This window comes from Annulohypoxylon maeteangense, assembly GCF_022496945.1.
Source record: "Annulohypoxylon maeteangense strain CBS 123835 unplaced genomic scaffold GGS22scaffold_10, whole genome shotgun sequence".
Taxonomy (NCBI): domain Eukaryota; kingdom Fungi; phylum Ascomycota; class Sordariomycetes; order Xylariales; family Hypoxylaceae; genus Annulohypoxylon; species Annulohypoxylon maeteangense.
Genome location: NW_025953257.1, coordinates 1263876 through 1291807, shown reverse-complemented (window position 1 = coordinate 1291807; position 27932 = coordinate 1263876). Strand labels below are relative to the sequence as shown.

General features: G+C 47.6%; 10 protein-coding genes across 10 annotated transcripts; 5 read left to right on the top strand and 5 right to left on the bottom strand.

The window, feature by feature from the left end:
- Positions 1–16: 16 nt before the first annotated feature.
- Positions 17–2966, bottom strand: GGS22DRAFT_165627 (acetoacetyl-coenzyme A synthetase). The gene is made up of 6 exons (XM_047961722.1): positions 2654–2966; positions 2078–2590; positions 1725–2016; positions 1235–1659; positions 585–1184; positions 17–531 (listed from the first exon to the last, which is right to left on the bottom strand). The coding sequence occupies exons 1-6, from the start codon at positions 2756–2758 to the stop codon at positions 373–375; spliced, it is 2094 nt and encodes a 697-aa protein (XP_047818280.1). The 5' UTR covers positions 2759–2966; the 3' UTR covers positions 17–372.
- Positions 2967–3697: 731 nt separating this feature from the next.
- GGS22DRAFT_165626 (uncharacterized protein) lies at positions 3698–6537 on the top strand. Its single transcript, XM_047961721.1, has 8 exons — positions 3698–4462; positions 4510–4609; positions 4661–4824; positions 4885–5037; positions 5092–5309; positions 5366–5398; positions 5459–5589; positions 5654–6537. Exons 1-8 carry the CDS (start codon positions 4084–4086, stop codon positions 6459–6461), a joined length of 1986 nt encoding a protein of 661 aa, XP_047818279.1. The 5' UTR covers positions 3698–4083; the 3' UTR covers positions 6462–6537.
- GGS22DRAFT_165624 (phosphoserine aminotransferase-like protein) lies at positions 6538–8699 on the bottom strand. The gene is made up of 3 exons (XM_047961720.1): positions 7370–8699; positions 7121–7313; positions 6538–7059 (listed from the first exon to the last, which is right to left on the bottom strand). The coding sequence occupies exons 1-3, from the start codon at positions 8290–8292 to the stop codon at positions 6883–6885; spliced, it is 1293 nt and encodes a 430-aa protein (XP_047818278.1). The 5' UTR covers positions 8293–8699; the 3' UTR covers positions 6538–6882.
- Positions 8700–9734: 1035 nt separating this feature from the next.
- GGS22DRAFT_23210 (NAD(P)-binding protein) lies at positions 9735–11464 on the top strand. The gene is made up of 2 exons (XM_047966551.1): positions 9735–10567; positions 10653–11464. Exons 1-2 carry the CDS (start codon positions 10228–10230, stop codon positions 11405–11407), a joined length of 1095 nt encoding a protein of 364 aa, XP_047818277.1. The 5' UTR covers positions 9735–10227; the 3' UTR covers positions 11408–11464.
- A 397-nt stretch (positions 11465–11861) lies between these two features.
- On the top strand, positions 11862–16810 carry GGS22DRAFT_23202 (Trs120-domain-containing protein). The gene is made up of 2 exons (XM_047966550.1): positions 11862–12358; positions 12431–16810. The coding sequence occupies exons 1-2, from the start codon at positions 12193–12195 to the stop codon at positions 16639–16641; spliced, it is 4377 nt and encodes a 1458-aa protein (XP_047818276.1). The 5' UTR covers positions 11862–12192; the 3' UTR covers positions 16642–16810.
- A 579-nt stretch (positions 16811–17389) lies between these two features.
- On the bottom strand, positions 17390–19061 carry GGS22DRAFT_165613 (Asx homology domain-containing protein). The gene is made up of 3 exons (XM_047961719.1): positions 18155–19061; positions 17703–18041; positions 17390–17619 (listed from the first exon to the last, which is right to left on the bottom strand). The coding sequence occupies exons 1-3, from the start codon at positions 18707–18709 to the stop codon at positions 17431–17433; spliced, it is 1083 nt and encodes a 360-aa protein (XP_047818275.1). The 5' UTR covers positions 18710–19061; the 3' UTR covers positions 17390–17430.
- A 258-nt stretch (positions 19062–19319) lies between these two features.
- Positions 19320–20664, top strand: GGS22DRAFT_165612 (snare-like protein). Its single transcript, XM_047961718.1, has 4 exons — positions 19320–19679; positions 19741–19775; positions 19873–19982; positions 20068–20664. The coding sequence occupies exons 1-4, from the start codon at positions 19643–19645 to the stop codon at positions 20531–20533; spliced, it is 648 nt and encodes a 215-aa protein (XP_047818274.1). The 5' UTR covers positions 19320–19642; the 3' UTR covers positions 20534–20664.
- A 116-nt stretch (positions 20665–20780) lies between these two features.
- GGS22DRAFT_165610 (uncharacterized protein) lies at positions 20781–22946 on the bottom strand. Its single transcript, XM_047961717.1, has 2 exons — positions 22118–22946; positions 20781–21968 (listed from the first exon to the last, which is right to left on the bottom strand). Exons 1-2 carry the CDS (start codon positions 22332–22334, stop codon positions 21106–21108), a joined length of 1080 nt encoding a protein of 359 aa, XP_047818273.1. The 5' UTR covers positions 22335–22946; the 3' UTR covers positions 20781–21105.
- A 281-nt stretch (positions 22947–23227) lies between these two features.
- Positions 23228–25655, bottom strand: GGS22DRAFT_165608 (cleft lip and palate transmembrane 1). The gene is made up of 4 exons (XM_047961715.1): positions 25473–25655; positions 24649–25380; positions 24551–24593; positions 23228–24484 (listed from the first exon to the last, which is right to left on the bottom strand). The coding sequence occupies exons 1-4, from the start codon at positions 25521–25523 to the stop codon at positions 23349–23351; spliced, it is 1962 nt and encodes a 653-aa protein (XP_047818272.1). The 5' UTR covers positions 25524–25655; the 3' UTR covers positions 23228–23348.
- Positions 25656–26399: 744 nt separating this feature from the next.
- Positions 26400–27781, top strand: GGS22DRAFT_23153 (uncharacterized protein). The gene is made up of 3 exons (XM_047966549.1): positions 26400–26587; positions 26846–27019; positions 27104–27781. Exons 2-3 carry the CDS (start codon positions 26875–26877, stop codon positions 27646–27648), a joined length of 690 nt encoding a protein of 229 aa, XP_047818271.1. The 5' UTR covers positions 26400–26587; positions 26846–26874; the 3' UTR covers positions 27649–27781.
- The last annotated feature ends 151 nt before the right edge of the window (positions 27782–27932 follow it).

The window sequence follows — 27932 nt, the reverse complement described above, 5'->3', positions numbered from 1 at the left end:
ACCTTATTTTTAAGTTCCTTAGTCGTGATGCTAGAGTTAAATTGGTTTGCGGCTAAATCTTAACATCATCGCTTGCCTGGTAGGTACTGGTACTATGTAGAACTTGGAATCTATGTGCATGTCTTGGAAATGTGTGCTTATTAAATCCCCATGTAGGTAGACAGATGTACATAGTTACACCATCTCGAATCGCCTGTGGTACTTTATGCATGAGTTGATTTATAATACGAAGCTATTTGCTATTAAGGCCTCTTCATCGTAAGCCTTAAGGCTGCAAATACATTGGATGCTGAAAAACATCATGTCAACATTTGTCTCTTACTTCATTAGATAATAGCGATGAGTTGGCGTAGGTATGCTTACGGTCTCTCGTTATAGCTTGGCTTTAGGTTCAATCAGCTCTTCAACCTTGGCAAACTTGTAGTAGTAATCTAGACTTTGGGGGTTGAGCAGTGTACCGCTTGGCTTGATTATTTGGCCAGACACAATCTGCTTTACTGGCAGCTCAACCTTCTTGAGATTTACCGTAGTCTGTTCTTGAAGTCAGTACCACAGAATTCTCAATCGGTGTGTTCTTAACTTACAGGTATTTCAGGAGTCTCAAACACATATTTCGGTATGTGTCTCTTGGTCGTTTCTTTCCCGATGGCCTCTTTTACTTCTCTCACAATCTTTGAGTCGAATTTATGGCCAGGCTGCATGAGTAAGAATAGCATTACACTCTCATCGTTATCTTCAGGTCGTCTTTGTCCAACACAAATCGAGTCAGCCACCCGATCAGCAAAGTTCCTCTCGAGAACATTGTAAATTTCCGCAGATCCGAAGCGGACGCCACTAGGGTTCAAAACGCCATCAGCTCTTCCAAGGAAGGCGAGGTTCTTCGTGATTGGGTGAAATACGCAAAAGTCGCCGTGAGCCCATACGTGATCGTATCTAGCAAAATAGGAGGAATGGAACTTGGATCCAGGAACTCCTACCGGCGTCTTATCACCCCATAGGTATATTGGCACGTTGGGGAAAGATTCCGTGGCTACTAGTTCACCAGGCGTTCCATCTGGGACCTCCTTTCCAGGGCCAGGAGGGAGTAGTGAGTCGTACAATGCTATCTTGACTCCAAGAGAAGGCCCTTGAGTACCACCCACGTAAACCGGAGAGAGTGGGTTCCCTATTCCGAAACAGCCAGCCTACAACAAAGTCAGCAGACAGTCTCTAAGATACCTTATACCTAACTCACAATATCAGTTCCACCAGATATGTTGAAAAGTTGGACATTAGTCGGAAATCCCTTGTCGTAAAACCATTCAAATGTCTGCTCTGGAAGGACCATGCCGGTGCTCGACACAATCCGTAAACTCGACAGATCTGTTATCTGTCTTGGCGATATTCCCGCCTTAGCGATCTCATAAAACCACCGAGGGCTAGTTCCAAATTTTGTGACTTTCTGGTCGCCAATCAACTTGACAAAAGTTTGAAGGTCCGGCTGAAAAGGGGATCCGTCGTATAAGACGCACCGACCACCGACTAGTAGATAGGCTACTGACACAAGATACATAATCCAGCCAGTAGTTGTATATTGCAGCGCGACACTGTCCGGCCGAGCCTCTTCATGAAGACGACCCTCTTTAAGGAGGCTCATAAGAGCACCTCCTACGGAATGCACTAAGAACGGTTAACAAGTAAGCCACCAAATTTACATTAACCAAGGTAATCATGGATTTATATACCTATAGCTTTCGGAATACCAGTTGTCCCCGAAGAATAACAGACAAGGAGTGGTTCGTGGAATGCGATCCGAGTGATTGGCGGTGCCAGTGTTGCGTCGCCTTTATCAATGAACGATTCGAATGTTTGAGTCTTTGGGATGCTGCTTATATCTAAAGCATCTCGGAAACGCCGGATCGAGACTAATCCTAAGAAATTGGTGCAGTTCTCCATTCCCGAGACGATGTTGGCCATTTTCTGACGCAAGTCCACACGTTTGCCATTGTAAAGAGCTGCATCGTCCATGAAGATATACTGGGTCTAATAAGTAACCAGGCGCATACTTAAAAACCTGAAAGGGGATGATATATCCTACCTTGGGGTCGATCTGAACAGTCCTCTGTAATATCCCCTGGACGCCCATATCGGTCGAGCTGCTACTGAAGATAGCACCTAACCATCCAGCAGCGATGAAGAGGACGAGAGTCTCCACACTGTTGGAACCGACGACGGTTATTCGGTCTCCTCTTCTTACGCCACCAACGTGAAGTGCGGATGCATAGAGAGCTGCGAGCTTTCGAAGTGTCACCCATGTGACATGTCTGGTTTCGGTCACGCCCTCTCGAACCTCGGTCAGGGCAATCTTCGTGTTCTCTTTTCCTATCATACCATGATGATCGGTAGGATCCTGAGACTCGCGAGACCACAAAACATTCTCAGCCCAATTGAGGTATACGCCCTCAAACCAAGGTGGGATAGTGTCAATTGGCCTACTCTCATCTACAGCTCTCTTGTATGAGCCGGTGTAGAGTATGTTTAAGTACTCAAAGACCTCGCTATAAAAATCGGATCGTTTAGTAGTAGAGTAGTGATATAAGTCTTGGAATGTCTAGATAAGTCATATTCGTCAGCTATTATCCAGACCGCTGAGTGTAGTCTCAGTCATTCTCACCTTGAGACCCAGATTATGCTTAGTGTTCAAGCGCTGCATCAACTCATACATCTGTGTCTTCTCCGGATTGGGATGCTCCCACAGCTTCCTTGGGGTAGAAGCCATATTGTGTTAAGCTCTTGGATGGCTAGCTACCTCTATTCATCCCGTTTCGTATAAGCTTCGTGCGAGCCTCCTACGATGGTTCTGATATCAACTCACAGCTACTTGATTACCGTAGGTAGTTTCAAATTGATAAACAACAGAAACTCCCACATGATTGTATCGGAGATCCTTGACTACCTCCGTCCAGCCACTCTCGCGTCTTCGGCACTGTGCGCATGTAACCAAATCCTTTATATCCGGATCCATTGTTCCCCTTTTAGAAGTGATGCCTCGTGGATTTCAACCATATGTTAATACTTATTACAGCTTATTATGAGGAAGAAATGTCTAGGTAGATTACTAAATAGATTAAAGATTTAGTCGTCTCTATACAGGTATCTTTTGGCGGCAATTAATTGAAGAATTGAAGAATTTAAAAATTAACCATAAGCCCTGGAGCTCGTAGTTACGCTAAGCGGCTAGGTACTCGCCCAGTATCGATACTGAGTGCTAATACTGGCTGTCGGTTACCAAGGTAGACCCCGCATCCCGCACTTTCCCCAACAACCTCCGCATTCTTTCTTGACTGCCGTAGTTCCCTCCTAGTTCAATATTTGCGTTGCTTATTTGCTTCAAGGCTCTGTTTATATTAGAGATGAAGTTTCCATGAACGCTCTCCTAGACATAAGTTGAAAGTGCATGGAATCATCATCTAATACCTAGGTAGTTTCGAAAAGTGGAAGATGAAAATAGTTTATAACAAGAGAAAAACATATAAAAATAGTTTCATATTGGCAACCTGGGAGTTACCGAGGTCCAAACAAACCTTAAAACATACAATTGACAATGACCTCTCTTTTGATGTTCGTACCTAGTAAGTAATAAACCAATCCAACAGTCCAATAAAAATAGGTACCTACTAGGTAGTTACTTGTGTATTTGGTTTATATAAAGGCGTCAATACATCTCTAGTTTTTACCCTCTTCTACTACATTAATGTTCAATATACTATATTCTTCATAGTCCAATCATATACGATTGAACCCTCGCAACCCTCGTCGCTTTAATCTAGACCGAATCGGCGAAATCTTTGACTGCTAGCTCTAGACTACGTCAATTGGTGGGGATTAATGGACGAGTTCATCTGTGTGACATTAGCCGCGAGACCTCTATCACCCCACAAACCCCAAGGGAATCCAGAGGAGCCCCACGTAGAGAGGTAGGTTAAACACAAGTATGTTATGAGGTAACTATCGTAGGTTGTTTCTCTTTTTTCCAATTTCTTTCATCTAAGGTTCAGTATTTTTTATCATTTATAAGCCTGGTGGTTTGTTTGAGTGTTCACGATGGTGGAACCGAAGACCGGACTTGTCCTTGGCTATAATGGCATCCACCCCTTTTCTAAGGTAAAAATCACCGACCGTGCTTCCGTCCAAGAGCTTCTTGGGACTCTTCTCGATCCCCTTGAGCCATTCTTCTCTCCGTTGAAAGCTCGAGTGAAGTGTCCCGGAGCTACTGCCGTCAGGTTTGATCAGACAGCTTCTGAGGTAGAAGGTATCTGTCGGCCACTCTGGGGCTTAGCTTGTTTATTAGCCGGGGGCGGTGATTATCACGGAAAAGAATGGTGGATTCAGGGGATCAAGTCGGGCACCGACCCTGAGAACCCGGAGTACTGGGGATACCCCCGAGACAACGACCAGAGAATGGTAGAAATGTGTCCTCTCGGTATGAAGTCATCTCAACTTTCAAGATCGAAGCTTATTAGTGAATAGGTTATGCGCTAGCCGTCGCCCCTGAAATATGGCAGTCATTCAACGAAAAAGAACGAGAGAATGTCGAAAACTGGTTAGGCAATTCAATAAACGAGAAGAAGTAAATCCAACGATACCCATTTCCTTTGAGCTTGAACTAATAGTGTTCCAGCATGCCAAACACCAACTGGCTGTGGTTCCGTGTTTTCGCGAACCTCGGGTTGAAGAAGAACGGGGGCAAATTCTCGCAAGAGAGACTAGATCGTGATATCGAACACCTCAACACCTTCTACCGTGGTGGTGGCTGGTCGAACGACGGGCCAGAGGGAATTCACCGTACGTTGACACCTAGCCATTACCATGATGAAAATACTCAAGTTTAAACCCCCCTAATAGAAATGGACTACTACTCCTCCAGTTTCGCCATCCACTTTCTACAACTTCTCTATGCGAAACTCGCAGGTGAAGACGAACCAGCACGAGCCCAGGAGTTCAAAAGCCGTGCTAGTCAAGTTGCGCTCGACTTGATCCACTACTACGACAACGAAGGTGAGATAACCACTCAACTAAATCTCTTACCTATCATCTAACACATTCCCTCAGGCCGATCTATCCCCTTTGGCCGCAGCGTAGGCTATCGATTCGCAATGGTGTCGTTCTGGGGTGCCTTAGCTTACGCCGGAGTCGAGCTACCCGAACCACTTACCTGGGGCATGGTGAAAGGCGTAGTTCTGCGACACCTGCGATGGTGGCAGACACAGCCTGATATCTGGAGTCCGAGTGGAACACTGACTATTGGGTACTCCTATCCCAATATGTATGTAAGTAATAGAAACCCCCTTTATCCTAACAATGGGACCTCGCTCACAACGAATAGATGGCAGAAAACTACAACAGCCCCGGTAGTCCGGTAAGTCCTCCACACCTACTTACCTACATTTCACAACATCCACACTGACCAAGACCAAAGTACTGGGCCTGTCTAGCCTTCATCTGTCTCGCCGTACCAGCCGACCACCCCTTCTGGACCTCCGAAGAAGAGCTCGCGAGCCCTGTCATCCCACAAGTCAAAGAGCTTCCACACCCAGGCCACATCGCAAGGCAAGCCTTCAAACCCCTCAACCCTACCCCCAAAGCCCTATACTAACCAGCCACGCACCCCCAGCTACCTCGGCAACCACTGCATGCTCCTCTCCTCAGGCCAAGCCTGCAGCTATCCCATGAAAGGCACGCACGCCAAATACGGCAGTTTCGCCTACAGCTCCGCATACGCATACTCCGTCCCCCCGGGGCTCTTCACACTAGAGCAATACGCACTCGCCTCACAACTCGGGTTCTCCGACGACGGCGGCGAGTACTGGAAGACACGTCGGGCGTCCAGCTACGCCGCTCTCGAACACCGGGGCTCAACCCCGGTTCTCGTGTCCCTATGGAAACCGTTCCCAGACGTGACAGTGCGCACAACGCTTGTACCGTCCGACCCAGCGACGCCGAACTGGCATCTACGCGCGCACCATATCACGGCCGGCCGCGAGGTGATGACGGCGGACGGGGCGTTCGCGATAAGCAACCAGCGCAGCGCGGACGGGCGGTACCTCGACCCGTACGATGCCGCGACGCACGAGGGGACGTCGCCAAAGATAATCGGGAACTACGATCTAGCGACACCCGCGGGCTGGGCTCCGGGCGCAGAGGGCGCGTTCGCGGTGTCGAAGGGGGCGGTGGGGATTAAGGCGCTGGAAGGCGGGCGCGCTGCGAACTTGGTGAACGCGGACCCAAATTCGAATTTGGTGGAGAGTCGGACGGTGATCCCGACGCTGCAGCACACGATTAAGGCCGGGGAGACGGTGGCGTATGTTTCGGCCATCTATGCGAAGCCGTCTGGGGAGGGGGTTCCGAGGGAGACGTATTTGGATGGGTGGGAGAAGCCGCCGGAGATCCCGGGGTGGTTGAAGGCTGAGTTGGGGATTTAGCCGTTTGGATAGTTCCCTGGGTAGGTAAGTAAATGATGTAAAGATCCAATATAGATGTTTGTTCTGGTGCCTAGATGAATAGTATATTTTGTCTAGCGTGTGTTAATGTTTCTATATGTGTGTGACGATCTAACCGCCATGTTGAATGCTGTTTTAGCCCCCGTTTTTGCCGTACCATGCAATGCGAGAACTCGACGCCGACCTTGCGTAATAGGAAAATAAGGCAAAATCACATCCCAAACTTACCTCCTCCGGCGATATAATTCTTGGGTACTATTATCAAATAAACTCCGTATTCCTAGCGCATCGATTTCTCCACGTTTGAAGCAGAGCCATACAAAAAGTAGGTACGTCCCCGCTGCTTCACAGGAGACGATAGTTCACTCCTAACGTCACTGTGTCTCGTATTGGGGTATTACCCCTAAGTCTGGGCAAAATTGATTATGAAGTCGGCGAGTTGCTGGGCTCCTGCAAGTGGGATTGAGTTATAGTTACTCGCACGAATGCCACCGACGCTCCGATGACCCTTCAGACCGGTGAGGCCGTGAGCAGTGGCGTCTTTGAGAAACTTTGCTTCGGTACTATCCGTGTCGCCACCCTATAAATAGAATTAGTGATACTTGAAAAAGTAAAACATGCCAAGGTGACCATTTACTTACCGCTGTCACGCGGAAACATATGTTCATTCGAGAGCGGGCCGACTTATCGGGAACAATTCTGTAGATGCTCGGGTACGCTTCGAGGGCCTCGTAGATGATTTTCGCTTTCTGGTTAGCGACAGCTTCTTGGCCGTCAACCTTATCTGGGAAGGTCGCAAGCAACTTCTTGAGCACTTGTCCGGCTATATAAACACTGCATTGTAACGTTAGACATTGAAAACACAGGTGGCGGCTAGTGGATGGTCGTACTCAAAAATGCTAAGCGTGTTATACAGGCTGTTGTTTTTGGCGATGGTCTCGTATGAGAAGATAACCGGAGGAATGGGGAGACCGAGTTTTCTCATTAATGCCGGAGAGGGCTGCGAGCATACCGGCGGCAGTAGATCCTTCTTAATGATCACTACAGTTACTCCGGTCGAACCGAGATTCTTCTGTGCACCGAAGAAGATAAGCGAGAAGTTCTCGACAGGAATTCTTCTGGATAAGATATTTGATGACATGTCCGCAACGACGATGGGACGCATGCCATTTGAATCGGGACCGAGAACATCGGGGAACTTGGGATACTCGACACCGTCTACGGTTTCGTTGTCGCAGTAGTATACCATGGCAGCGTTTTTGGATAACTTCCAGGTGCTCTCACTCGGGATCTTGCCAAATTTGCCCTGGTTCACGGTCCGGGAGTCAGTTGCCAGATTGGTGAACTCCGGGCCGAGCAGACGGCCGGCTTCTTGGTAAGCCTTCAAAGACCAGCCACCTGTCACTAGGTAATCAAGCTTCAACTCCGAATCGACGGCTTTCTTGAGCGCCGATACTAGTTCTTCTTGGTTCGCCTCTTCCTCGCTCTGAGCACCCAATTGTTTCAGTATTTCGGTCTTTTTCCTAGTTACCCAAGCGCCAACAAGGTTGTACATAGTAGCAGAAAATTCGCCACTCCCACCACCTTGCATGAAGATAACCTCATAATCATCAGGGATACTGAGGTAGGTAGCCAGATCGGCCTTTGCTTGGTTGATTATATCGGCAGCATATTGAGAACGATGAGAGTGCTCAGCAATGCCAAGTCCTGTATCGTTGTAATTCAGGAGTGCTTGAGAGGCGTTCTCAAGAACGGAAGTCGGCAACAATGCCGGACCGGCGCCGAAGTATGTGATATTAGCCCTGGAGGGCATTTTGTAGATTTATGGATAGAATATAAATTATTTAAAGGGAAGATATAGGAATTGAACATATAATGAAAGAGTGACTTCGTTATTTCTATTCAAATATATTCGAAGCTTAAGCTAAAATTGAATCTCACAGGGCTGAGTCATCCAATGGTTCGAGTGGATGGAAAAGCTCACTTTAGTCAATTTGTAGCTAGCAGGTGAAAACAGGTGACGGTTTGAATGATTCGGTTTTTCTCCTTCCCGACGTCGGAAGCAATAAGATGAAAAAGAAATCGCGCTTGCGCTTGCTTTCCCCGATACTTCTCACTGTACTAACCGCTATTTTGGTAGAATTCAATATTACCTACGGACCGGACTAAATAGTGCCTAGTTGGAACTTTAATATGCCATGGTCAACTCCGACCCCGTCTCGGAAACTTTCAAGGTTAATACCATGCGATAACCATATGTACTGTACCTGCAAGATTAAGTAAATCCAGATAAACGAATATTTTTAATTATACAGACAGAAAACAAGAATGTGTGCCATGTGCTCCCCAACCTTTACATACGAATGCTTTTTTCGCTTACCTAGGTGTCGCCCACATATTACCACATACCCGCGTGGGTGGAATAGTGTTGCGAGCTTCCGACAAGCGTCTAAAAAAGGTGTTGGCCTAGGTTTCCCCAGATTTAACTAAAATATAATTATATATATAAAAAAAAGAGGGTACTACTCGAAAGGGGTCGAGACACGACGTGTTACTATATTGAGTTGCTGTTGCATTGCATCTATGATATCCGAGATGGCTGCCGAAACCGAACTGACACTACAACCTCGGCCGTGCTGAGATCCCGCAAACCCCAACTCGAGCAAGGACAGCACCCGAGAGGTCAACTCGTGTTGCAGCTAATCCTCTTTTACTTATTACTCAGTTATTACAGGACATGCATGGCATTACATCGTACCTGACACATTGATACCTCAACTCTGGTAGCAAACGGGTGTCCATGCCGAGAGCTGCTCATCCTGACTCGACCTCATATCGAGAGAAAAAGCACTTTTCTTATAGGCCTCCTCACCCTCCTCACCCACCTCCTCACGCGGCTGTAGCGTGCGTAGTGGGGTCAATAATCTTCCTGGCGTGCCTTTTCGTTCTTTCGGGTCCTGTCAATTGCCGGCTCGAGGCACAGGAAATCCCCATTAGGGGAGTTAGAGGCGAGGTTAACTGACCAGTACATTAGATTGAGATAGGTAAGGAAGATAGCCATCAAACGTAAGTGTAGTGTAATACGACGACATATAACTGCTTCAGATATTAATCTGTTGGCCTCTATGGTTTGATCCTCGACCGCTGGCTTACTCCTCGACGTTTATCACGAACCAATTCTTCGTTTCTTTGTGATGTTGGAGGGGAGACGGTCCTTACTGTTAAATAGAGGATCACTCTTACTTGCTTGTATATTATTTTCCCATTGCGATCAGTTCCAGTTGTGGTGATGCGGGATCGTTTCTAGAATCGGGCTTGTCTTTAGTGGCGTCCAGTTGTTGATTTGCCAGCGGCTCGAGGCGCACCCTCACAATCAAGCGAAAGAGGAGAGAGGAAAAGGTGGAAATGTCCGAAAAGAAGACCGCCGAGTCATCAGGCCCAGCACGACATTCGCATTCCGTCCCTGCAGCATCTTTCCGTGCGTCAAGCTAAGCTACCTTTGCCATTACCCATTACCTACCTTGTCTTCCTTACCTAAGCTCTCTAAGCTCTTTAAGCTCCATCTTCTTTTCCTTTTCTCCTTCTTTCATTGTGTATGCGCAACCTTGCGCGACTGGAGAGCCTCAAGACGAAACAGCCATCCCTTTAGCCTTGCCCATTTATTTTTGTCGCCCGCTTTGTGCGAGCCTGAGATGCCAATTCGCAGTTTTCTTGGCTGAATGCTGTTTCGCGACCGGAAGCCCGACTAATGAATCGTGTTGTAGCGACGCACAATTCCCCGCGAACATGGTTCCTAACTTCGTCATTGACCCCTCTGGCCGTCCGACTGATAAGGCAATTGCTCACGCACGGTGATTATGTCGTCGCTTGTCTGCCTCCGCACGAAATCGAGCACGACGACCGAAGCGCTGAATTTCGCGAGCTAGTCAACGAGTGTAAAAGCAATCGAAAGGATCGAGAAGGTTGGAAAGATCGCATTCGGAGTATACGTTGTGATGGTCGAGTTATGGGCCAATGCAGTGCCGCAGTGGCGGAGGCGAAGCATGTGTTCGGGCGCATAGATATTCTGCTGTGTTGCACATCTGAAGGTATGCGAACTCATTTCCACAAACACACTACATGCACTTGAGTGGGGCAATCCAGAATTCTTACCAGATGATTCTCTCCAAACAGCCATCGTTGGAACTGTGGAAGAGCTATCCACCACGCCGGCGACGCAAAATTTAGTCCGCGACCAATTCGAAACCATTTTCTTCTCCCAGGTAAATTTCATCAAAGCTTCGCTCCCGACATTTCGCGCGCAGCATACAGGCCATATTATGATTCTCACGAGCCTCGGCGGGCATATAGGTACGCCCGGAATGCCAATATATACGGCTGCGACATGGGCGCTCGAGGGATTTTGCGATTCGCTGGCTTATGAAGTTGCGCCCTTCAATATAAAAGTGACCATAGTGCAACCGCACAAGGAGATACAATCTTTAACCAACAAGATCGTATTCTCTCCTTCGTTGCCGTATTACGATAGTGAAAATAACCCGGCGCCTAGCGTTAGGGATATGCTCACGAATGTGCTGAATCTAAACCCTGAGACTGCCCTCGAACCGTCGGAAACGGATATCATTCAAAGATACCCCAAACTTCCGGCTTCTTCGATGGACCGTCTTGTGGGCGAGACAGTGTATGCACTTACGGCTATTGGCGGACACGAGAATCCGCCGGCGCGCCACATTGTCGGATTTGAGGGAGCCGAGGCTGTGAAGGAGAAGTTGAAAACGGTAACGGAAGAGCTGGAAGACTTTGTCGAAGCAAGCGTTGCAGTTGATATTTTCGATTCGGAGTTGAAAAATGAGGCGACGCAAGGTAAAGTCAAAGCGGAAGGGAAATCTGAAGGAACAGGAGGACCATCTAGTACTACATCGACATAGTAAATAGTGAGGTTGATATCTGACTTATGACTTGTACGAATTGCTCTCATAAACTTGAACTGATGCCGTTTACATGTGGCGTGGTAGATAAAACTGCGTAGATTCCATAACTTATCACTTCAACTTATGAGTAGAACATTGAATGGCCTGATGTTTCGAAATTAGGTGAATAAATCCCGAACATGTTTTAATAAATATTTGCTTAGAGACATTTAACCAGTTATATTTATATTTATTACGTACCTTTTAAACTCCTGAAATGTCTACAGTTCACCACAAAATCGATTATAATAACGACTGCACCTGCCCGGATCGTTAACTTTCCATTTGCTATCACAGGTACCTAGTACCCGTGACAAACACACCTAGATACTTAGGTACATGCTTGTCAAACCCCGGACGGTAGTTTCTCTTTCTGGATTACCCCTGTTTGCTATATCGAAGCTTGATTGGTCAATTATCTAGAACGGCGCACGAGGCTCAGGAGCTTGATCTTGGGCTTCGTTCGCATCATAATTCCATGATTTCTCTTATGAAGAGCATTACATTTGAACATATTTTTTACGATCCCGCACACGAATATTTGCGTCTGTGGGCCAATCACATACCGAGATTAAACTAACACCCCCCAATCTTAATACTGAAACGAAGTTTGCGACGTACCTAAGCTCGACCCAGAATCGAACGAACATTGAGCCGCGCGACTTCGAAATACCTACCTCCCCGTTTCCCGTAGGCATGCGGCTATTCTGCCATGTCGATATAAAATCAAGGCAGATGTTAGGATGAGCCTGGACTCTATGTTACCCGTCGCCCCGGCGAGGGTGCGGGCATTAGTCTTACCTGTTGGTCAGATCACGCGAGACAGGTTCTCTTCTTTCGTCCAGAGACTAAACGAGGAACATGTCGTCTACCTTCGCGACATCACTCCCGATGGGCGACCTAATCGGAGTAAGCTTCTTTACAATGTCGAAATTGTATAAAATTGTAGAGGACCGCAAAAACTAACGAACCTCGCCTTAGACATGTTCTCTCCTCTTGCTTTTCCGAATGGTGCTATGTTCTACGATCTAATCACTTATGTGCCGCCCCCCTCACATCTCGCTTTAACCCCCTTCGAGCTGTTCCGCGAACCTCTTGCTCTTATTGCTATCGCCGACGGGAAGGAGCTCGAAAATGTGGCATTTAGCAAGAGACAGTCTGCCAACGGCTATGCGCCAACTATGGCAGAGAGAAATATAAGGACTCTATATCAAGAGCTCGAGAATCTGAGAGACGCATATCCAAAAATACTTGCCCATGAGGTGTTAATATTCGACTATGCGCCACATATCGACAATACAATTCCCATGCCCGAAGGCATTAAAACGATACCGTCGGTGGAAAAATCGAAGAGAACTACTATTAAAACAATAATGTGTGATATATCTTCTTTATTGCTAGCGGAAATGACAACCCTTGCCAAGTCTCTTGAGGGGAAGACAACTATTGATTCCCCAGGACAGGCTCCTGCGAGGTCGGGGCTCAATGGGAACTCTAGCTGGACTTCGGATGATGCAAACCCGGCAGCGCGACGAAACTCGCAGCACGCCATTCCATCTATCACGAGATCGGCATCTAGCAGTAGTGCCGCGGATAGGAATCAGGCCCGTATGTCAATGCCCGTCCCTTTCAAATCACTCCCTTTCGGATCTAATAGCTCGACCCCCTCGGCACGACCCACGACTCCTGTACACCGTAGCGGCCTATCTAACCCTCCAACTACATTTGACGATATTGCTAGTGCGAACGGAAGCAGCTCTGATGTGACAAGTCCTGACCCGAAATCTCGACCAGATTCAGCCGGAGGAATGAAACCGACTAATCAGGACAAGGTCTCGGTACAAGGCTTTGGTCCCGGTGGCTTAAACGAGAGATTCAGAAATAAGGGCCGGGGACGAGCGACGATCCTAGTCGGTTCCTTATACCTTCAGGCTGGTCGATGGACTGATGCGTTAAAAGAGCTGGTGGATGGCGCGACCGTCGCAAAGTCGATCAACGACCACTTATGGCACGGTAAAGCACTCGAGCTAATCACAATTTGTCTGCTCCTACTCGGCTGGATCGGAGTTCAGTTTCAAGTTCCTTCGATATGTCTACCAACCAATGACAAGTCTATTAGTAGCATATCCAAGGGGCCGGATTCCGAGGAGGGAGATCCCAACCAACCGAAGCATTTGTGGAATCTTCAGACTATTTTACCGGAACTTCTGGAGAGAATAGTAGGACTATATTCTAGAATATCCGGTGAACAACTTCCCCCCCTGCCGCTATCAGAGTCCATTATCCGATTCTGTACTTTGCTCACAGGCATTCATATATGTGATGGCAAGCTCGATAAAGAGTTCTTAGACGGAATTGTTCTTGGCAAGCTGCCTACGAAACCCCTTAATACGTCTCCACGCCTAACCATTAACCCTTCTCGTGCTCAAATCACGACTCTATTATTCAAAGCTTTCCCATCCTCTACGTCCGAATTGCTCGCCACTGTAGATCGTGCAATTATTCTAAGCGGGATTGCGTCTGTACTTGGCTCACTAGGATTTCACAGGAAAAAGGCTATGGTTGTGCGGGAATTGGTGTCGGTATTAATCGGAGGACTAGTCGAGGCAAGGACGCGAGGCGCTGCTGAAGTCGGTATTCACCCGGCTGCTGGTCTGGTAGCTCTCAACGCCATCAACGGCCATGGCAATGGAGCATTGGCGCTCGAGCTTGGTGAAGGGGATATAGAACATGGCATTGACGCGTTCCTCGGGTTACTTTGCAAAACCTATGGAGTGGTTGACTTTGACGATGCCACTCGTGGGCCTTCTGATGAATCACGTCGGATAAATGACACGGATGAGAAGGTCATCTCAAGAATTCGAAGTCAAGCCCTAACCCGACAATTCGGTATGAACAATGTCAAACTCAATATTCTTCGCGCTTGTATCAACTTTTCCGAGGCATTACCGGACTTCAACGGAGTGCTGAAATTCTCTAGCGATTTATTGCGCACTGCTGGAAGCGGAGTTGCGCCAGGGCCACGTCGAGAAGATGCAGCTCCTATAATCACGAGAGAGGAGCAGATCAGGTTAGCAACTAACATTACGAAGACGTCTGGCCTTTCTCAAAGATTAGGTCTGGGGCATTTGTCTGCGGAATACTGGGACGAATTTCTCGTTCGGGGGATCACGATGGACCCTTTACCACCTACCAAAACACCCACATCACATCCCAAGACCGTTTTACCGGGCGTAACAACTGCGCGCACTTCCCAGGATGTAAATCCTTTCATCTATAACCCATTCATACGGGCTTCCGATAAAGCGGCGGTAGAGATGACACTTGTTGCAGGGGAAACAGCAACGTTCAGAATCACGCTCCAAAACCCCTATGAAATCGACGTAGATATTGAGAGCATCAAATTAGACACGGAAGGGACGGGTTTCGAATCCTCAATAACGAGCACAATAATAGGGCCGTATCGCACACAGATCCTGAAGCTTACTGGGACACCCACAGCTGCAGGCCACTTGAAGATTACCGGAGCCATAGTGAAAGTACGCGGGTGTCGTGAAAGGAGATTTCCAATCTTCCCTCAAGCATGGGCTGCGGATACGGAAACTAAAATTAAAGGAATCGGACTGGTGGCGCTGGAAAAAAATAAGCAATTGCCTTTCCCCGGACCTTCGTTGAAGCCGGATAGCATTGGGCTGAGCGTTATTTCCGCCCAGCCTGTTGTTGTGATTAAGTCCACTACCCTCTTCCAATCCTCAGTCATGATTTTAGAAGGAGAACGACAAGTGTTCTCTGTGACACTTCAAAATCTCTCATCAACCACACCAGCAGATTTATTGCTTTTTTCATTCCAGGACTCGACACAAGGCCCTTTACAAACAGCCTTAACAAGCAGAGACGCTACGCCCGCGGAGCTGTACGAATACGAACTTATTCTAGCAAGGAAGCAAGCCTTTCGATTGCGCAAGATTGATGATTCGAAGAGATACATAGCTCCGGGAGGCACGGCTACTTTTGATTTTGAGATTCTTGGCAAGCCTGGTCTCACTAATGGGACAATTCAAGTCGACTACGCACATCTTGGTGTACCCCAGACCGAAATTAGCAACCAATTTCATACTCGCCAGGTGTGTCTCGACTTGACCATTACAGTCAACGCTAGTGTAGAACTTGCGAGAATGGATGTTCTACCTATCAAAGGCGAGGTGCCTAAGCCCATATGGACTCGCCTAGGCGCCGAGGAGCCAGAGACAGAATCTGAATTCTCTGATGAAGAGCACTGTCTGCTATTGATAGACCTCCGAAACGCGTGGCCAAGCGACATGCAAGTCTGTCTTAAAGCAGGCAATGGCATCGTGATCCAGGAGCATATCCTACCTGGGAATACAAACCGCGTCGTCGTCCCAGTCCCAAGAGTGTACATAGACGACCCGCACGCGTCGATACCGGCGCTCAACCCGTCCCGACAGCGCCAATTCGTCGTCAGCAGCAGCAAAATCACCCCGGACATCGAGCGCGGCAACCGTGAGGCGTTCTGGTACCGAGAGAAGATCTTGGAAAAGCTCTCGGGATCTTGGAAGACCCTATCCGGGCCCTCTAGACAAGGCACGATCGAGCTACGTGGTCTCCGCCTCGCGCCCCGCATGATCGAGGCCATCAAGATCGACGAGGTCGGCATCGACATCTCCATCGAGGATCCCGATACCCGAAGCCAGGATGAAGATGATGAGGAGGAAAGTGAAAGCAATGCCGCAGTTTACACGGACGAGTTCGCACAGATAAGCGTCGTCGTAACGAACAGAACCGACGAGCCCATCTTCCCCACCCTCAGACTCATGCCAGTGCTATGTCACCGCCCCCCGAACGTAGCCCTCGACTTCACGCGCAAGTTCGCCTGGATCGGCACGCTACAGCAGAGCCTCCCCCGCATCGAAGCTAAGAGCGAGGCAAAGGTCTTGCTTAGCGCAATGGCCCTCTGCAGAGGCGAATTCGAGATCTCGGCCTCAGTCGAGGAGACCAAACTCTGGAAAGCGCCACCGCCGGATAAAGACGGGGATGCGGGGAAGAGTAAGGGCGGGAAGCAGGGCAGGGAGAGGAGCGAGACGGAGATTATGATGGATGCGGTGCTCGGGGCGAAGGAGAGACGGATCTGGCATTCTAGACGGCCGTGTAGGGTTTCTGTGCGGGATAGATAGGGGGACGATGCGTGTAGAGTAAAGAGATGGATGGAGAGGTGAAAAGGGGAGATGCATGTGGGGGTGTGGGATGTGTGAAGTGAGGCATAGCGGGATGGATGTGTGGGTGGAGGGTGGAAGGTGGAGGGTGGAACACAAATACATCGATGTACAAACGATTTAGAAACAGAAACTTGATCATGAGATCTTCTTTGCAAGCTTGAAACATATATTGCACTTGTGTCTAGGTATCTATCTAGTTGACCGGTATGAGGTAAGCGGAAGCATACCCGGTCCCGAGAACGTGTGGCGTGGAGGAACTGCCGTGTATACCGTTTTGCGTATGACGAGTGTTTGTGTACTTGGTATACGGATTTGGTTTGGGTTGTGTATGCGGCGCACTTGAGCTACGTGTGGCTATCTTAAGGTAGGTACGTAAAATCTGGGTTTGTGGGTGACCGCGTGGTGTATGTGCGACGTAGTATGGTGATATCCTTAATGTATACATTGGAAAAGGGTATCATCACCTAGGTTCAGCAATGGTAGTCCTCGTCTGTTGATGTGGATTTCGTTGATTTTTTTGTTTGTCACCTATGTATATTTTGAGTGTCTGTTAATGGGTAGTAGGGGAATAGAAAGAAATTGGATGGGAATTCCTGCGTCGGATTAGTAAATATCAATGACTGCCCAGATAAGTTATACTCGAAACAATTAGAAGCATCATCTTATCCTATAAATTGTTCACGATATAATCAAATTATTAACCATTAGATTAATAGGCTCTCATTTGGATTTCTATAAGAAACGATCTTATAGGGTCCCCGTATTGACCATAATCGTATCCGGTGGATGCTCAATGAGCCCATCCTCTCGGGCACCATCTTCTTTCTTTGGTTCTACCGTTTCTAAAGGCTCTCCTTCGTTGGTCTCGATTCCTTCCATTGCATTCATATTATCGTCTTTATCGTTACTTTCGTCCTTAAGAGGAGCATCCTCTCTCTAAAAAGGTATTACATTAGCCATATTCTAAATTGCCTGAGGGTTCTTGCTATAATTCTCCTTCTAATCACCTTGCTACTCACCTTATCGTTATCCTCATTACTCTGCTTAGTCATAGGTATGGCCCATTCGTCCTCAAATCGGGTGGCGAGATACTCGTTGTAGTCACCGGCCGCGCGCCTCCTATGCGCAGCCTGGGCCTGGCGAATCCATTCGGGGTCATGCCATCCTTTTCTTAGATCTTCTCGATATTGTGCCGCGTCATGGCGAAAATTGTCATTATTCCTAAGTGCCGCGATGTTAGGTCTCGCCTTTTCGGTCCCAGCATCTAGGACTTCCTCTTCATCTGGAAATTTGTCTAGGACAGACTTCTTCTCGTCCGGACTTAGGACGTCCCATGCCTTGCTATTACATAGGAGATCCTACACATTATGTTAATGCGCATACGTCAAGAGTGATAGAATATTTAAGGGATTTTTTATATTTTTTTATGATTTTATCATTGCGTGGATATGTTAACACATGTGACACTTACTCGGAGGTTGATCTTCGCTAAGGGTGCTCGTGGGTTAGTCAGCATCTCATCAGGATTGTCGTACTTCGACCTGCTCTTCCGAGTGCTGGCCGGCATGTCCTTAGCGGACTTGGTTTTTTTCAAGACTGGACCCTGTCCAGAAAGCTCGTCTTCCCCCTCGTCATCACCAACATCTGGCATCACTATGTCCTTCTTTGAGGCGGGGGTTGACAATACCCCTGGCTGACGGATCCCGTCACTGTTTGCTGTTGACGGGCGACTACTTGCGTAAGAAATGGGGGCAGAAAAGTTTACACAAATAGAGGCCAATTCATCGGGTGAGTCATGTCGAGAATATTCTGTTCCAGAAGCCACAGAAACATGAGCACGAGTAGATGAAATCTCGTCTTCCGAAGAGCCGACAGTGATGGCGGCTGGCGGGAGCTCGTCCCCGGGAGAGTTGGTAGTGGAATGGGTGGGGACGGGGCTATTTCTCTTAGTATTTCTTGTTGATCTTCTGGTAGCCTCGATAGGGTTGTTTGCGGTCGCACTGCTATTTTTCTTTCGTGGTGGCATAGTTGAATGTTGTAGGTACCTAAGGACTAGTAAGGATGAGAAGTAGGTAAAATGTAGGTACTAGTAAGAGGGGAGCTCTTGTATATTCAAGAAGAAACTGCCTAGTAGCTACCCGGGCAAGAAAGACGAAGTATGAAAGACAACATGGAAGCCACGCCGGAGTTTCTTCTATGTAGGTGTAGGTATATATTCAGAAGGCGCCGATAATTGGTTATCCCGTTATCGATTACCTACGCTAAGTACCCAGTACTATGTACAGAGTACAAAGGACTATGATGATTATATATAAGGAGTCATCGTATATATATTTATAACTTGTAGAGTCGTGTTTGTCAACTCTTAACGTGTAAACTGAAAAAGGCTGTGAGAGGTAGCATATAAGTGAGCGCATACAGTATGATGCCTAAAAGGGCAATATCGGTAGGTCGGTGCTAACGATAGGCTGCGATAGGTGGATTCGTCTTTCCATTCTTTCTATCGATAAGGGACCTTAACTCTAGCTTAGCCCCACTTACGACATCAATTCCCCAATCTCGGGCTATCCTTGCAATCCTTGCAATCCCCTGACGTTGCATTACCAACTTTTGGGTCTGTCAACTTCTAGGTTCAAGCTACGGATTGTTAGTGAACTTCCAGGTCTACCTATTTGAAGACATCGAACTATTCTCTTTAGTTAATACATCATCATCACCTCCCTAATAATTACCCCGGCTCATATACAACATCCTAATATCGAAGAGGAATAATTCTCGAATTTAAACTAAATTCGCAGGCGAGGGAACCCGATTTATTTTTCAATTGTTGCAATACGTATCTGCCGAACATCGAACGCTTCTAGACACGTAAACTATTATCACCACCTTTATCGGCCACGCACACGATCAACCTCCTAGTGCCACCTAGCACTTAACAGAAGCCGACTACACAAACAAGATGATTAGATCAACACAGATAGCCCGCTTGGGCGACGGTGTGTAGTATATCTAGGCTGTATATTAAATCTAAGACGGAAACTAATAGCAATGGAATAGGCTTAATGCTTTGCGCATCTGTAGACGATGAACAAGTATGCATCTAATACCCCTTTTATTAGAGATGTTTCTCTACCTAACCTTCACCAATCGACTAATGATTCATTCGACTGACATCCTCATCACCGACAGACAGAATCCTCCCTCAGCGAAGTGAAGTCGCAAACGAAGATCATACTACGACGACTAAACCACAACTCCGAGCCGCAAGCCAGCATCGAGAGCGGCAGCTACACATTACAGTACGCGGTGCCTCCGAATATACCCACCCCTATTCCCTCCCCACCAACTCCATCTCCTCCACTACTAACTAACCAACCCCTCCAGCTACTTAATTGCCAACGACGTAGTCTACATCTGCATAAGCGAGCGGTCCTACCCCCGCAAACTAGCATTCACCTACCTCTCCGACCTCTCCTTCGAATTCGCGCAAACCTACTCCGCACAGCTAACCTCGCCCTCTCTCCGGCCCTACGCATTCATGGAATTCGACACCTTCATCGGGCGCACGAAAGCGCTATACGCCGACGCGCGCGCAGCCCAGAACCTCGACCGACTAAACGACGAGCTGCGCGACGTGACGAAGGTGATGACGAAGAACATCGAGGACTTGTTGTATCGTGGTGATAGTCTGGATAAGATGGGCGAGATGAGCTCGCGGTTGCGCGACGATAGTAGGAAGTACCGCAAGGCGGCTGTGAAGATCAATTGGGACCTTTTGATAAAACAGTACGCGCCGATTGGGGTGTTTGTCTTGATTGTGTTGGTGTTTATTTGGTTGCGGTTCTTTTAAATCTAGCGATAGGCTGCTTTTGGACTGGTGTTGGTAGAAATCGACGGATCGTTCGTCGAGAGTGTGGGCGACGAGCTCATGGATGTACAGACGTAATGCTGATTGTCATGAATATACATAATCACAGAGAAAAGAATTGGGTCGAATTTGATGTGTATCATTTGAACTGGAATAGAAGCAATTATAGAAGCGTTAAGCATGCGTGGAGATATTGATAGTTAAACTCCCCAGTAATCGAATACTCGATGTCCAGATTATAATCAAGGTTCTATTCAAGTTTTATTTTCTCTGTTTGATAAACGCTTGATCGAAATTTGCTGAAAAGCACAATACATACGCAAACATGTCTGGTTAGATGCGACGAGACCGTTGTCGGTTCTCGATATTGGGCGCCCGAACGCCTTTGCTTTCTAACCCGTAGTCAACGAACAACAATAGCCTCCCAAACAAGCAATCTACGACCTTTCTAAACGCCGTAACATGACAGGAAGTACGCAACTTCAGCTCTCTTTTCTTCCTAGCTCCTTTTTCCATAGCCCCTTAACTCTTTTCGCTCCTTCTTGCCTTCCTTTCTACATAACTCCACAACTCGACGTGTCCGGAACCATAGAAGCATGACTCCACTCAAGATGTTCTTGAAACGCCTTCACGTTTTCGAGCCCACGGTCATCTTGCGTATACCGTACACGGTCCATGTCATCGTCGCCTTGTTCCTCGTAATAATACTCATCACACTGCGGGCATAGGATCCGGCATTGGAACTCGCCTACTTCCGGGGGAAGGTGGTTTGCGATAGCTACCGGTGCGAATACAACGGTCTTAGCCTCACCAGTCGACAAAGCTATTCCGCGAGCTTGCCAATTTGCACTGGCGGGGGTCACGTCATCACTGCCAACACTGGGACCGTGTGTATTTCCATGGCTACTCTGTGTCGAAGATGAGGTTGGTGTCGTGCTCGTGGCGGAATTCGGGGCATTGGTATTCGTATTATGCATAGGTAACGTCTGTGTCTGCGCCGGGGGTTGCACCAACCGTGTGGTCGGCACCGCGCGCATATCTTCCCATACCAGAAACCCATCACAGAAATCACATACGAACGCGACGTCCCGCTCGCTAAACCTCTCGAATCGCCCTGTTTGTGCGCATATCTCCCTCTCTTCCTCGACTCTCACGTCCCTCCGCGCTTGTACACGGTATACCTGTAACGCTCCTAAACATCTTGTTCTCTCGCTGCCGGTAGCGGAATCGACTTGCTGTGCCGCATGTATTCGGCGGGCGGTGCGGCACTGAGCCCTATGTAGATCACGGCGTAATTCGAGAGTTTCGTGGGCCCAAGAGGGGTCTATGGTGGCACCACTGCGTACCCAATCTTTGATCGTTTGCGTATGTAGTTCAAAGCGCGTGCAGAGAATCCGGAGGTCTTCGAGGGACTCGTCTGTAACGGTTCGTCAAGAGAAGATATTAGGATTGGACTTCTAGGGTCAACTTCTCTATCGGGGCGGTGAACGGGGGTAGGGAATAGGTGGTTTAAAGCTAGGAAGTGGACGCAGGAAAGTAAGGAAACACTACATAGGAGAGGCATACTGATGCGATCGTTCTCATAGTAGAAACGACCATTGACAAGAACAGGCAATTCCTGAAAGTCCTTCTTGGCTTCATCGAGCGTCTCCTCTAGCAATCGTAGCTGCTCGAACTCGTCGGATCCCCAGGCTCGCTTGTCAGCGAACATCAGGATGCGCAGGCCATCATTAAGCGAGTTTGCGATGACGGCCAGCAGCGAGCCAACGGTCTCGTGGCTCATATCCTATTTTGCTTTTTTCCCTCTTTTCCCTAGATTCGATAGGCTGAGTTGGTGAGTAGATAATGGCAAATAGGGGTAGTCGGTCGCACGTGCGAAAGCGTGTATTCGTATGTCCGTTTGTCGTCGTGCTGCATCACCACCACCTCCTCCCCCGACTCCTCCAATATGATGAGTGGGCGAGAAGAAGGGAAAGTGGAAAAGTTCGGAAAAAGAAAAAAAAGGAAATCCTTCGCGGTTGAAAGGTTATTCCCGAGTTTACTCTTGCAGGTGCGTGTTGCAGAAAGTAGAAACTTAATACGTAAGTGTCGTCAAGCTAAGCTCCAGTTGGGACCCTCCTGCCCATCTAGACTAGGTCGATATTTCCAAGTTTATGCCGATTACCCAGTACCTAGTAGGTATAGCATATGTTGATGAAGCATGGGCATGTGATAAGATATCGCATAGAACCTTACCTACCAAGGATCTAGATATACATATAATAAAAAGAGCAACCTTTTAGTAGTAGCAATTGACCATTCTTTTTTGTCGAGAATGAGTTGAACACTTGTAAGTGAAACGCCAAACTGTAGGATTTAGAAAATACCTTATCATCCGACTTCTGCGACGTGTACGACAGGCATAGAACAAGAGATTAAAAGACCTACATATCTCATGCGTATCTCGTACGTATCGTCGGTACTTATTTCACATTAGCGCACATGTAAGTCGGGGATGCCAAGTAAATCGTTAGCTATTTAGGGCTGAAATATGTATGTACGCAAGGTTGGTAAGTGGTTCACCTCGGTTCTAGACCATCGGTGATTGGAGACGGTGCGATATTGAGTTATTTCTCAACCCGTACTTCGTACAAATCCTTGTATAATACGGTTGACTAACTCGGAATAGAAAGAATATTGAAAATGTCAAATTGATGCAATAGGCTAGCATCTCTGTATTAAGTGATCATCTATAGAATCAGGGACCTGATTGTACAACTATATGCTATACCACCATTTCACACTGGTAATCATTTATCTACTTTCTCTTCTTCGCAGCACCTGTGTCTGCACCACTGGACTTTGCGGTCCCCTCCACCTTCTCGGTGACAGATTCGGCATCCAACAAGGGCTTAGCCTCTGTCTTAGTCTCCTCGGGTTCGTCGTCACCACCTTGTCCAAACTCATTGACACGAGTATAATCAATCGTGTACGCCCAACGTTGGTATAGATAGATGAAGAAGATAATGTCGTCTCGGAATGTAGCCAATCGGTATAACAATGGCATTTTGATGGTGAAAGCGAAAAGATCGTCGATGAAAGTGTTCAAGAATTTGTACATCATCGCCTTTGCAGGCATATGAGCAACACTCTTGAGGCGGTAGTTGATGTAGAGCGAAGGTACCATCATTAAGAAGCCGTAGGCATAGACTGATCCTACGAGAGTGGTGAGTGTATATGAGTACCACGACTTGTGCGACTCGTACACCAGAGACCAAATCGCGTATGCAATGATCAGAGGAACGCCAGCGATATACATGTATTTGAACGCAATTTCGTCGTACTCCTTGGTCTTTTCCTCGGTCTCGCTGAGTTGATACTTATCTTCAAATGTTACCCGGTACGGTATCAAAGATCCCGGTGGCGCAGGTCGCAGTCTGACGTTGACGATGGTAGTGATCTTCCAGAACTCGATAAGGATTCCGATACCCTGGGAGCCAAGAATCATCCAGCTCGTGTTTTGGGAGTTGTCGATCAAGTAGAGGAAGATAACAGCTTGCATGAAGACGTTGGCTAAGATCGAGCGAACTGAAATACCGACGTTGTCCTTCTTTTTGCGGTAATGTGCGATATCGGATCCGAACGCGAGCATCTCGAGAAGAAGATGCGCAATGCTCACTACGGCTGTTACGCCAAGGAGATAGGGGTTCGTATCTAGGAACATCTCCTTGACCATCTCGATCTCGCTTCCATCACCGCCACCTGGGATGGGGCCCCCAAAGGCAGCCTGAAGCGCTTGTTGCTTAGAGTTAAAATCAACCGAAGCCAGTATGTTGAACTTCCAATTCTTCATGTTGCTTAAGTCAAGGCGTAGCGGGAGGGTCTTGACCGTATCATTAAGCAAAGTCATATGAGACTTCATCTGCCAGAATGTGTTGACGTACAAGGCCGGATCTACCGTTGTCATTAGCCTCTACTTGCTATATAAATGGGCATATGTGTAGGTAGAGAGGAACATACAATACCAAGAATTTTGGCCGGAGCCATCGCGAGCACCAGTAGACTATAAAATATTAGTACAATGTATAATATTGAAGGTGATGAGGCTCAGACTCTACCTCTGGGTGAATGAACTGGCGAATAGCTGGATGCGATTGGGGGAAGTTGATGATACCCGTATCAGGAACGAAAGCTAAGCTGGTGTTAGGGTGATAATAATTTGCGATAATCGGTCCGGTGGTATCTTCTTCAGGCTCTACCTCCTCTACATCAGGTCTATCTTCCAAGAGGTTGCGGGTCTTTGCCTCCTTTTTCTTAGGGATATACTGAGTCAGGGGGTACACAAAGTGGAAGGCTGACGCGGGATCAAATCCTGGTTCTTTGGGGTCAAGATTTGAGCCTGTTAATCCAATATAGAAATGACCCCAGAGTGTTCCATTCTTTTGGACAGATGACGGCACGTTGAAGGTAGTTTCGGCAATTCGAGTATCGCTCGAGTTACCTAACTTGAAACCTTTCTCGTTAAGAGCCACGTATTCCTCCGCTACGCTGGAGATCTTGACGGGGACGAAAGATGACGATAGTGTAACGACAATATCGAGGGCGCTATCGGTGGGCCACATGGGAGCCAGTCGTTGTGGAATTGGGTTCCACACAGCACCCTCATCGAGGCTGCTGGGACGAAGTTGGTAGGCAGGTATGTCGCCAGTATTTGCAGGAACCTGAACAACATTTCCAGAAGCGTCTTTGGTCGTAGCTGTTTGCGCATTGTTGCCGCCTGTGAATTGTTTCATCAACAATTGCATGCCAAACCACATGGCTAGGCCCTGGGCAATCTTCACGAGCATCGACTATAACAACCGGACAAAATATATTAGCTTCAGCTCTAAGCCATCACCATGAACACACCAAACTAGAAGGCTATTGCGACGCGTCAACTTACACCTTGCTCTTCACGAGCATCCCCCGGAGGGGCCACATTTCCTTCCGGCATATTTACTGACGATGAAGTCAGGCGGTAATACCGAATACCGACTTAAGAAATTTGCAATGACGGGTTGTCAGAGCGAGGGTTGCCTTGGGTTGTGATGAGTCTGGCAGGAATTTCAAGGTTGGTAAGTAATACGTCGCCTGGAGAAAATAGAGTATAGTGTACATGTACTGATAAGATTTGTGTAGCTTGGGGTACCGGGATCCTGGTCTATCCAGCTCTTGGTTGGTCCTGGACCCCTCCGACAGCGGGGAGATCGGCGAATCATAGACCGATAATGGTGCACGACATAGGCCTGTATCTAGCGGGACCGCCATCAGGGGATAGTGACATTCATATCACCTAAACTTTGCTACCTGGCCTATAGGTGGCTTAGGTAGGCTCCAGGGCTGCTAGGTAGCAGGTAGGTACAACCTATAGCACCTATGGGACGGAAGGTTCTTGCCTTACTTCGCATTTTGGTAAGCCACTTTTAAGCCTTTTCGTGTCAGCTGGCAAGGGGACATCCAATTATCTTTCACCTTTTTTCTTCATCATTACCAGAATTCGTTGCCACGCCCTACGATGACTCGAGACAACTACCTAAAACTTCTGACCTAGTAATGGCTGGTTACGAAAAAAATCCCCTAAGACATTTTCTCTTCTACTATAATACAATGTAGCAACACACCGGCCCGGTTTACAATTGGTCCTCCAGTAAATGAAGATGCGTTGAATATGCAACATGGATTAGTTTCTATGACCTCTAACAGAGCGAGCTCTTGCACTTACAAGCTCATTGTTTTCGACCCAGCTACGTCATTGGTGAGATAGATTCAAGTGACTCCAGTCCGAAGTAAAAAAAGTGTCTTGAAAAAAAGGGCAGCAAAATGCTTCAACGCCCAAGTCCCACCCTAACATCCTGACTTAGATTCATGATGCCGCTTCCCGCCACACACAAGCTACTCCTCTTCACTCTTCCATACTTTTCCTTTGGTGTTTGCAAGTTTCTGGCTTTCTACGGGTGATTCGACACACTACATTCCTCCCGAAACAGCCAACCCAACCCATTACACATCACAGATTAGGTATATGATTCTCCATATATTTCTACCCAATTTCTTCTTTGGTTTCCAGAGCAGAACTCTCTTCGGTTTTCTGTCTTAAGTAGCTTGGCAGCTCGGACCTATTTAGTTACTTTTTGGGACCAATACTGTTATTTTCTTCTCTTCTCTATAGTTGTTGACTAGCTCCTACTAGTTGAACATTCCATTCTCTAAACTCTTAACCGCTGTCGCACTTCCGTTCTTTCGACTTCAGATTTCGATTAATTCTGTCTCTGTCAGACGCTGCGAGGCACACACCCAATATAACCATGGCTTCCGGACCGAACTCCAATGTGACGCCGGCGCAGGCCAAGATTTGCGTATACTGCGGCTCTTCACCGGGGAAGAATCCGATCTATCTTAAAGCGGCCCAGGAATTGGGCAAGCTCATGGCCGAGAACAATATTGCCCTAGGTACATCCTGATTTTCTTCTATGTTTTCAGATGTGCCTTGAAGAAGCTTTGTGGTTTGAACAATGATTGACATCTGCTTTCTAGTTTACGGCGGTGGCACGGTGGGGTTGATGGGAGAGGTCGCCAAGACGATAGTATCCATAGCAGGCCCCGATGCAGTTCACGGTATTATCCCCGAAGCACTTGTCAAATGGGAGCGCGACTCGACGTACTCGGACACCAAAGACTCCAATGGCTACCATGTCCCGGAGGAGCAGATCTATGGTCGAACGACGGTTGTCAAAGATATGCACACACGAAAACTGATGATGGCACGTGAAGTAATAGAGGGCGGACCCGGAAGCGGTTTCATTGCGCTTCCAGGTGGATATGGCACGATGGAGGAACTACTCGAGACGGCAACATGGAATCAACTAGGCATCCACAACAAGGGCGTCTGCGTACTGAATATCAATGGGTTTTACAGCGGCCTTACCGAGTGGATCAAGACGGCGGTTGACGAGGGCTTTGTACAAGAAGGCAACGCCCACATCTTGGTTTCAGCAACCGATGCCGAAGGTGCGCTGAAGGCATTGCGAGAGTACAAGGTCTCAGACGCACGATATGGCTTAGACTGGGGTAGCGAGTGAAAGGGGCTATCTCATTAGAATTATCACAGGTGCCATATACCACAATGTATAGATAACTAGTGCAGAGACGATCTGTGCTAGTCAGAACAACTCTGCTCGTGCAACGCAATGCAAAGCTAGCGCTGTGTATTACATGTTGTATTTATCTAGATATGTGTAAACATCGTGACTCGTAATACTGTAGTGGCTGTAGGTAATAAATAGCCCGTTGCATCTATCAAGCCCCGTTGTAGCCTCAAGATTCCATGAAGTTAACTATATCCACATAGGTACCGACAGTAGGT

Bases quoted from the DNA above. Each gene is read 5' to 3' on its own strand.
- GGS22DRAFT_165627 (XM_047961722.1), bottom strand. From the start codon at position 2,758: ATGGCTTCTACCCCAAGGAAGCTGTGGGAGCATCCCAATCCGGAGAAG. The intron at 1,660-1,724 runs GTATATAAATCC...AACCGTTCTTAG, and splicing joins TGGTATTCCGAAAGCTATAG to TGCATTCCGTAGGAGGTGCT. The intron at 532-584 runs GTAAGTTAAGAA...CTTCAAGAACAG, and splicing joins TTGAGACTCCTGAAATACCT to ACTACGGTAAATCTCAAGAA.
- GGS22DRAFT_165626 (XM_047961721.1), top strand. From the start codon at position 4,084: ATGGTGGAACCGAAGACCGGACTTGTCCTTGGCTATAATGGCATCCAC. The intron at 4,610-4,660 runs GTAAATCCAACG...ATAGTGTTCCAG, and splicing joins AATTCAATAAACGAGAAGAA to CATGCCAAACACCAACTGGC. The intron at 4,825-4,884 runs GTACGTTGACAC...CCCCCCTAATAG, and splicing joins CGGGCCAGAGGGAATTCACC to AAATGGACTACTACTCCTCC.
- GGS22DRAFT_165624 (XM_047961720.1), bottom strand. From the start codon at position 8,292: ATGCCCTCCAGGGCTAATATCACATACTTCGGCGCCGGTCCGGCATTG. The intron at 7,314-7,369 runs GTACGACCATCC...GTTACAATGCAG, and splicing joins AACACGCTTAGCATTTTTGA to TGTTTATATAGCCGGACAAG. The intron at 7,060-7,120 runs GTAAGTAAATGG...TTCTATTTATAG, and splicing joins TATGTTTCCGCGTGACAGCG to GGTGGCGACACGGATAGTAC.
- GGS22DRAFT_23210 (XM_047966551.1), top strand. From the start codon at position 10,228: ATGAATCGTGTTGTAGCGACGCACAATTCCCCGCGAACATGGTTCCTA. The intron at 10,568-10,652 runs GTATGCGAACTC...CTCTCCAAACAG, and splicing joins GCTGTGTTGCACATCTGAAG to CCATCGTTGGAACTGTGGAA.
- GGS22DRAFT_23202 (XM_047966550.1), top strand. From the start codon at position 12,193: ATGAGCCTGGACTCTATGTTACCCGTCGCCCCGGCGAGGGTGCGGGCA. The intron at 12,359-12,430 runs GTAAGCTTCTTT...ACCTCGCCTTAG, and splicing joins CGATGGGCGACCTAATCGGA to ACATGTTCTCTCCTCTTGCT.
- GGS22DRAFT_165613 (XM_047961719.1), bottom strand. From the start codon at position 18,709: ATGCCACCACGAAAGAAAAATAGCAGTGCGACCGCAAACAACCCTATC. The intron at 18,042-18,154 runs GTAAGTGTCACA...CATAATGTGTAG, and splicing joins TAGCGAAGATCAACCTCCGA to GATCTCCTATGTAATAGCAA. The intron at 17,620-17,702 runs GTGAGTAGCAAG...ATACCTTTTTAG, and splicing joins GTAATGAGGATAACGATAAG to AGAGAGGATGCTCCTCTTAA.
- GGS22DRAFT_165612 (XM_047961718.1), top strand. From the start codon at position 19,643: ATGATTAGATCAACACAGATAGCCCGCTTGGGCGACG. The intron at 19,776-19,872 runs GTATGCATCTAA...CATCACCGACAG, and splicing joins CATCTGTAGACGATGAACAA to ACAGAATCCTCCCTCAGCGA. The intron at 19,983-20,067 runs GTACGCGGTGCC...CAACCCCTCCAG, and splicing joins AGCGGCAGCTACACATTACA to CTACTTAATTGCCAACGACG.
- GGS22DRAFT_165610 (XM_047961717.1), bottom strand. From the start codon at position 22,334: ATGAGCCACGAGACCGTTGGCTCGCTGCTGGCCGTCATCGCAAACTCG. The intron at 21,969-22,117 runs GTATGCCTCTCC...GAACCGTTACAG, and splicing joins CTATGAGAACGATCGCATCA to ACGAGTCCCTCGAAGACCTC.
- GGS22DRAFT_165608 (XM_047961715.1), bottom strand. From the start codon at position 25,523: ATGCCGGAAGGAAATGTGGCCCCTCCGGGGGATGCTCGTGAAGAGCAA. The intron at 25,381-25,472 runs GTAAGTTGACGC...CGGTTGTTATAG, and splicing joins ATGCTCGTGAAGAGCAAGGT to TCGATGCTCGTGAAGATTGC. The intron at 24,594-24,648 runs GTAGAGTCTGAG...AATATTTTATAG, and splicing joins GCCAGTTCATTCACCCAGAG to TCTACTGGTGCTCGCGATGG.
- GGS22DRAFT_23153 (XM_047966549.1), top strand. From the start codon at position 26,875: ATGGCTTCCGGACCGAACTCCAATGTGACGCCGGCGCAGGCCAAGATT. The intron at 27,020-27,103 runs GTACATCCTGAT...TCTGCTTTCTAG, and splicing joins CGAGAACAATATTGCCCTAG to TTTACGGCGGTGGCACGGTG.